The 7,164-nt window shown below is 42.4% G+C and overlaps 1 protein-coding gene across 3 annotated transcripts; it reads right to left on the bottom strand.

The window, feature by feature from the left end:
* Positions 1–1,487: 1,487 nt before the first annotated feature.
* LOC127781542 (uncharacterized) lies at positions 1,488–3,633 on the bottom strand. 3 transcript variants are annotated; one of them, XM_052308506.1, is made up of 6 exons: positions 3,152–3,633; positions 2,970–3,069; positions 2,714–2,781; positions 2,546–2,602; positions 2,266–2,444; positions 1,488–2,193 (listed from the first exon to the last, which is right to left on the bottom strand). In XM_052308506.1, exons 1-5 carry the CDS (start codon positions 3,245–3,247, stop codon positions 2,307–2,309), a joined length of 459 nt encoding a protein of 152 aa, XP_052164466.1. In that variant the 5' UTR covers positions 3,248–3,633; the 3' UTR covers positions 1,488–2,193; positions 2,266–2,306. The 3 variants fall into 3 exon arrangements, with proteins under 3 accessions (XP_052164466.1, XP_052164467.1, XP_052164465.1); XM_052308507.1 differs by having other exon boundaries at positions 1,488–1,909; XM_052308505.1 differs by having other exon boundaries at positions 1,488–1,909; positions 2,337–2,444; positions 3,152–3,627.
* Between the last annotated feature and the right edge of the window lie 3,531 nt (positions 3,634–7,164).

Raw genomic sequence — 7,164 nt, 5'->3', positions numbered from 1 at the left:
ACTCATCATCGCTGCAGCGTGAGGGCTGCGTCGGTTCCGGACATCTCGTGGCCACCACGGTATCGGAGCTATATGCGAGCCACATGGCCGGCTGGAGCAAAATCATACTTTTGTGGTTGTTTCTCTCTCTCCATTTACTCTAGATATAATAAAATAGTGGTGCGGGTGTCCAGCAACTAATTACCAATTATTTTTGCGGTGCCCCACAGCAGATACATGTTTTTGCAATGTCCCTTAGCTAATTACACGTTTTTTGCATGTCCTGTAACAAATCTTTTCTTAATTCAAATATTGTTTATATTTTGAGGTCAGTTACGGGAGAACGTATCGTATCATGTTCACAAAAGTTTTCTGTGTAAACACAGTACACTCCAACTAATAAATTTTACAAAAGAAAATCTAGAAAAGAATTGTCATGTACTTTCAATAGCATTATGTGTAAAATCTTACCCTCAAATTCACTAGACTAAATTTCATAAAACTACATGTACTTTTCTCAATCTATCACAAAACTACATATTTAAGACGATGTATCACAAAACTACAGATTTAGAATCAAAATTATCGAAGAACTACATATTTAAGATGAAGTATCATGAAACTACATGTTTAGAAACAAAATTATCCCAAAACTACATGTTTTGCACCAAATGAAATACAAAACTACAACACTTATGACTCTTACAAAATAGTAGTGGTAGAAATTTAAACAGTAGTTTTGTGATATTTAAGTATTAAATCTATATTTTTTTAATGCTTGGTCTTAAATCTGTAGTTTTGTGGTACAACGTCTTAAACTTATAGTTTTGTGATAATTCGGTCAAAGTACATATAGTTTTGTGAAATATACTCAATTCATTATATTTTATCCATAAAATAGATAAAATTTCTGACAGCATTAAGTGTATAAATATTTCATAATGTTTTCTTTTTTGATGCTCCATATATAGAATAAATTTGGGGATGTGACTTTATATATAAATGCGGTGCCTTTTGTATTTCACACTGCGGCCTCAAATTCATAGAAACGGCCTAGTATTTTTCAACTGGATCTTATTAGGAGGGAGATGTGAATGTCCCATAATCTCGAGTTATTTTATTTATGTTTTAGTACTGATTGGTTTCTTGCCTATTGATAGAGATCAGAGATGTGAACCAATTTTATTATCTAAAAAACGTTGGGAGGAAATTTTATCTATTGAGGTTGAAGTTAAGAGTTGCAAATAAATCCAATTCTATTTTTAAAATAGTGTATCTTTGGAAATGGAAGCTAAAGAGTATTATATCAAACTCAATTCTTTTTTTTGTTCTATGCAAAATTGCATGGAAATTTAAAATAATAAGATTTAAAATTTAAAATTGCATGGAATCTTTTACTGCCCCCACCTCAATATTTCTTATACTGCACATGGATGGACAATTGAACATTCCAATCAATAATACTGCCTCCACCGATCCCAAAATATAATAAATTTTGGGTATGAATCTGGATAATCTGTTGATCATTAGCCCTCATTTTTCTTCATTTAATTCATCAGGGAGAAGTACCCAGATTTGACAATATTGCACATATTTATATAAGAATTGCCGAGTGACCAAACTTTAAATTGGCCAATTTCTAGCTAGGCAAATTAATAGCCACCTGCATACATGCAAACCGAATGACGTCTGCCAAAGGTGTTATTGAGATTACAGGTTACTGCCCTAGATTATCAGTGCGTCATATCATTATCTGAATCGTTTTCTTCTTGATCAATCAGCTTAATTATCAGCACAAATGACGGTCGTCTTGAGCACTGCACGTACGAAATAGATTCAAAAATCTCGCAGTACAAAAATCTTCGGCCAAAAGTACGTACTTCTACGTTCTTCCGGCCCTTCTCTTGGAAGACTTCCCAGCGTCCTCTTGCTGCAGATTATCAGGCACAGATAGAAATGCAGAGTTAGTCAAGAGTTATTAAATCTTGTGTACGTAATCAGTGTCCATGTAGCGTACAAAGAAAACCTATTCTGTGCTTATAATTAATTAAGCGACCAAACTGTTTATGGATAATCTTCTCTAAGCCTGGGCAGGCAAGAGGATGCAATGCACCTAACCATTACTGTAATTTGCACGCCGTATAAAACGACAGCTCGTGCTCTTCTCCCGACATGCTTGTGTGCAAACAGTTGTCAGAGAAAGCGACGCACACTCTAAAAAAAATGGGAAAGTTAATTTCTGAAGAAAAAGATGGCCTGTTTAGTCACTAATCAGAAAGGACATACAGCTAGGTAACTGCTGTGTCTCGTCGTGTCAGTCAGAGGAATCAGTGGTGTACGACACGACAGTCACGTACCGCCGACCGGAACGACGACGACGTCGGCGGCGCCGGCGCCGGCGGCCGGAGGAACAGCTCCTCGAACTGCCTCTGCAGGTCTTCGAAGCTCTCGTTCTTGCCATTCTCCTGCGCACGCGTTCACCACACCAACATGCATGAACAGGGTGTGAATTTACATCGAATTTTTAAAGTTCACGTCGAAATTCGAATTCAGATAGGTTTGTTACCGTAGGGCCGGTTTTGTTCATGGCCTCGAGAATGTCGCCGAGAATTTCACCGGCGCCCTGCACGTGAATTGGCACGACCAAGTCAGCACACAAGCCGGCCACAAAATATCTTTACCATTGATTGGTGCAAAAAAAAAAGAGATAAAAAAGGCTGGAAAATGCTGTTACATCATCATCGCCGTCGCTGTCGTAGGCTCCGACGTCATAGAGGATCCTCTTGTTGGGATCGGAGAGCACTGTTCAGTTAAAACCACGTCGCTGTCAGAATGGTGAAACAACGGGAACGGACAGACCGTAACAGCAGCGAAGACCGATCAACGAGAAGCTAAAAAAAAATCTCAGCGTCCGAAATCAATGGCAGCTTGTGCTCTGAGCACTGGTCAGAAGCAGAGGAAGACGAAGAAGGTGGCTGAGATTTAATTACCGGCGTAGGCTCCCTGGATCTTCTGGAACCTCACCTTGGCCGCCTCTGCACCGCCGCCGGCTGAGCTCCCGGCGGCGCCGCACTTGTCCGGGTGCCATTTCTGCCCGGAGACAAACAGCCAGTGGGAGACGGTTAAATCGGCAAAAAAAAAACAGAGCAAAGCAGAGGAATCAGCACCGTACCATGGCGAGCTTGCGGTAGGCGGTGCGCAGGTCGGCGTCGGAGCAGTTGCTGGCGACGCCGAGCACCGCGTAGAGGCTCCCGTTCTTGCCGGCCATCGCAACAACGAGCCCGCGGCTACCGATCGGATTGTGTGTGGAGGAGAGGAGGAGCACGCTGGTTTGCTAGCTAAGGCCGCGGGTGCATGAGGCGGCTACTTATAGCCGCGCGGGGCCAGGGGGATTGCATTTCACCGTTCGCTGCACCTGCACCAAGGCCACGGGCTGGTTGGCCGCGGCAACTTGGAGGCAGCGATATTTCTACTCGTTTCTACGTACTCCCGTTTCCGCGCGGCGTCAACCGCGCGCAGTGGAGGCCGTTGCGTCAGGGTAAAGGGCGGGGACGACGGCGTGCGTCGCTGCCGTGGCCTGAAAAGGCACCAAGTCGACGACCACCCACCCCGCGGTTGCCTTTGCCTGTGGTGGTAGTGCGCGACTGACCGTGTTGTGTTAATGTGTTGGACGGTTGGGGTATATTCGTGTGGATGCGTGGTATATGGGCCGGGTTCGAAAGGTTCGGTGTACGGCGAAACCGGGGAGTTAGAAAGGGGTAGGGTAGTGTGGCGGAGTGTGCAGCAGTGTACCAGTTCAGTGGATTTCGTCGTTCGAGGTGTGGTGGTGTGGGTATCGCCGTATCGCGCGCGCGGTGCTAGCTGTTTAGCTGTTGGCGACAGTGAACAGGGGCGTGTTCCTTGTACGTACGTACGTACGCGTGGTCGCGATTCTCGCCAACCGACTTTCTTTTGCCAGAGGATATGGGCCAGCATGCTCCGAGAGGGGGCATTTAAGTGGCTCCCGGGAGCAACAGAATAGGGTGCTCCGGCCTCCGGGCACTCCGCTTTTTACTTCGGGTAACCCACATTTTCCGCCACAACAGTGGTAAAAATCGCCGTGTTCCTTACCGATTAATTATTTGCCTATTAGAGTGTGTGTGTGGAGGTCAAGGGAAATAGAAATTCACGTACTAAACCATTCAGAAAAGCTAGACAACGGTATTCCGTTAGAACGAGATATCCTTCTATGAGACAGTACCTGAGATCTGTTGTGATACTAGCTACATGGTACACGATACCTGTGCAAGAAAATAGTTAATATGTCTATCCCATTACAACGGGATCCCGTTTTGTAGCAGCCCTCAAACCATTCCAGGAATGTAGGGAGATTTTTCTTCTCTCCCAGTTTTACAATATTCGTAAGGAACAAACGGCCCACCAAACTTACCGTATTAGTGTCCAAAATATTAGTGTCCTCACTAGTTCTTTTTTCATTTTCCTCCATGTCATAGGTCAATCCAATTATTTTCCAATAGCATATTTCCGTTGATATATCTCTCTCCTCTCCATACAAGCTCCTGCCTAAGGCTGCTTTCCTTTGCATGGGTTAGCAACCTCCATGGCTCCATCACTTGCACTTATAACGGAGCGATATTTTAATGCATGATTAATTAAGTATATTAGTTAAAAAGTACTTTAAAATAGATTGATATGATTTTTAAAGCAACTTTTTTTTTATAAAAAAACACTTCATCTAGCAGTTTAAAATCGTGCGCGCAAAAAAAAGAGAAAAAGTTGAGAAAGGGGACTTCCGAACAAAGCCTATTCCATAGAGAACAACTCTAGCTGCCTCTAACAAATCTCTCCCTAGTCAGGTGAAATTAGGGGACATGCTCCACACATGCCATCACTTGTGGTTATCCCTGGTTCCCATGGCCGCCCTCCATATAATCCCTAAACTTTTCACCAAAAAATCATGCTTTGTAGCTCAAATTATTTCTTCACCATCATCCCCGCCCATCCACTATTAGAAAAAAGAGAATTCAGAAAGTACTTTGGCCAGAATTTCTCTAGGTATGTTAATGCATCTAGCCATGCTGGTGGAAACTACTCCCCTCCTTTGAAAGATCTTATCCCATTTTGATTTTAGAATGTTTGAACTAATAGCATGGAGGTGTAAACCCTGATGTAAGTGTGAACCTACTATTTTAACGTTTTGAAGGGAAATAATTGAGGTATCATGAGCAGGAAAATATATTAAATAAAAATATCCTTGCAGTTTTAGAAACCTAAGGAAAGTTACTATACATACTGGATACAATGCTATGTAAGCAAAGCTCCGTACCATTTCAAACCCTATGAAATTTTCCTACGCTTTTAGAGCTATAACGGTAGGGCACTTCTATTACCCCAGAAATCTTTCCCCATGAAAGGGTTCCCTATGAAAAAACATAGGGAACTAGTTTCCCTACTAGTTTCAGGCTATTCCCTAGTAGAAGAAGCGGTATGGAATATAGTTAGTTCTAGTAATGCATGCAAATGATTATAAGAAAATTTATAGAGAATATCGAACAAAAGATATAGTGTGTTTTCATATGTTAATGGTGCAAAACAGAGTATAGATGTTTGATAAATTAACAATATGTGGTTGGCCAAATAATATTTATTGCACACTCTGCCAATACACCAAAGAAACATCCTTCCACATACTTACAGAGTGTATGTATATGAGGAGAATCTCAAACATGATTTCACTTGGACATCACGTGAGCAAATCAACCTGAAAATATGGAGCGCAACCACGGCAATCTATGAACACTAGAACGGATACTCTCATCTCAATCGGGCGGTAAGCCCCATCTCAATCGGGCCCAGCGTCCGTCACAGGCTAGAAGTCACTGATGTGAAGAGTTATCTCAATCGGGCAAACGGCCGTCACGAATGAATATATCTCAATCGGACCCTAAGTAAAGCCCGTCACCGATAGTTTTGACCCAGACGACCAGTCAAACTATAGCCCGTCACAGATGACCTATCTCTATCGGGCCACAACTAGCGCCCGTCACAGATGACTACTAACCTTTATCGGGCCTAAAGTAGAGCCCGTCACAGATGATACTCATCTCAATCGGGCCTAAACTATAGCCCGTCACAGATGACTGATGACCTCAATCGGGCCTAAAATAGAGTCCGTCACAGATGACTGCTGACCTCAATCGAGCCTAAACTAGAGCCCGTCACAGATGACTAGTGACCTCAATCGGGCCTAAGCTAGAGCCCGTCACAGATGACCTCATCTCAATCGGGCATTTAGTTATGGCCCGTCACAGATGACTATAATCCACAAAAAAAATAAATTTTGTTTTTTGGCTAGCCTCAGGCCTTTGCTAGCCATGCCCGCTGCAAAAATGACAGAAACAAACACAGATATCCAATATCCCCAGCTCCCCAGCATCACCCATTCATACATATGCATTCACATACACAGACATCAACATATTTCACACAACCACACATTCACAACCATCTCATATTTCACATCCATTCACATATTTCACATCCATTCAAATATTTATCATATTTCACCTGCAAAACCGAGTTAATTGGATCAAATATTTATTTAGCAAGTCTTAACATAAACATATGAAATATATACATAAATATAAACATCACAGTTGCATAATAAGTGTTCATCATTTCCTAAACATAAAAGTTCAACATTGTTCATCATTTTAGTTTAAGCCTAAACATTCCTTTGGGGTTAATTATTTTGCGGAGGATGAAGCTGGCTATCTCCTCGCGAACCTCCTCAAAGCTGGTAGGCAGAGACTTGGTTATTGTGTCCTACATTGTCATAATTCTAGATTAGTTGATCGATCATATATAAGTACTAAAATGTAATTAGTATATCACAATTGAGACCACCGACCTCAAACTCAGCCAAAGTCTTCACCTTTTCTCTATACAGAAGGCGCATGTTGTGGCACACATGGAATCCGCACTGGGCACCTATTTGTTGCTTCACCGGGAAGTCTTTTTTGTGGATGAGGGTGTCATGTCCTGTCTTCCTGAGGCCTCCTCTTTGCTCGTATTGGGCCCACGCTTCATCTATCGCTAGTTGAATTGGGGTCCAATCATATGCGATCTTATCAATTCTGGAGTTCAGGTAGTGACATGTACTCCATTTAGGTGTTATGACTAGAA

Source organism: Oryza glaberrima, chromosome 8 (assembly GCF_000147395.1).
Source record: "Oryza glaberrima chromosome 8, OglaRS2, whole genome shotgun sequence".
NCBI lineage: Eukaryota > Viridiplantae > Streptophyta > Magnoliopsida > Poales > Poaceae > Oryza > Oryza glaberrima.
This window is presented reverse-complemented; position numbering and strand designations above follow the sequence as displayed.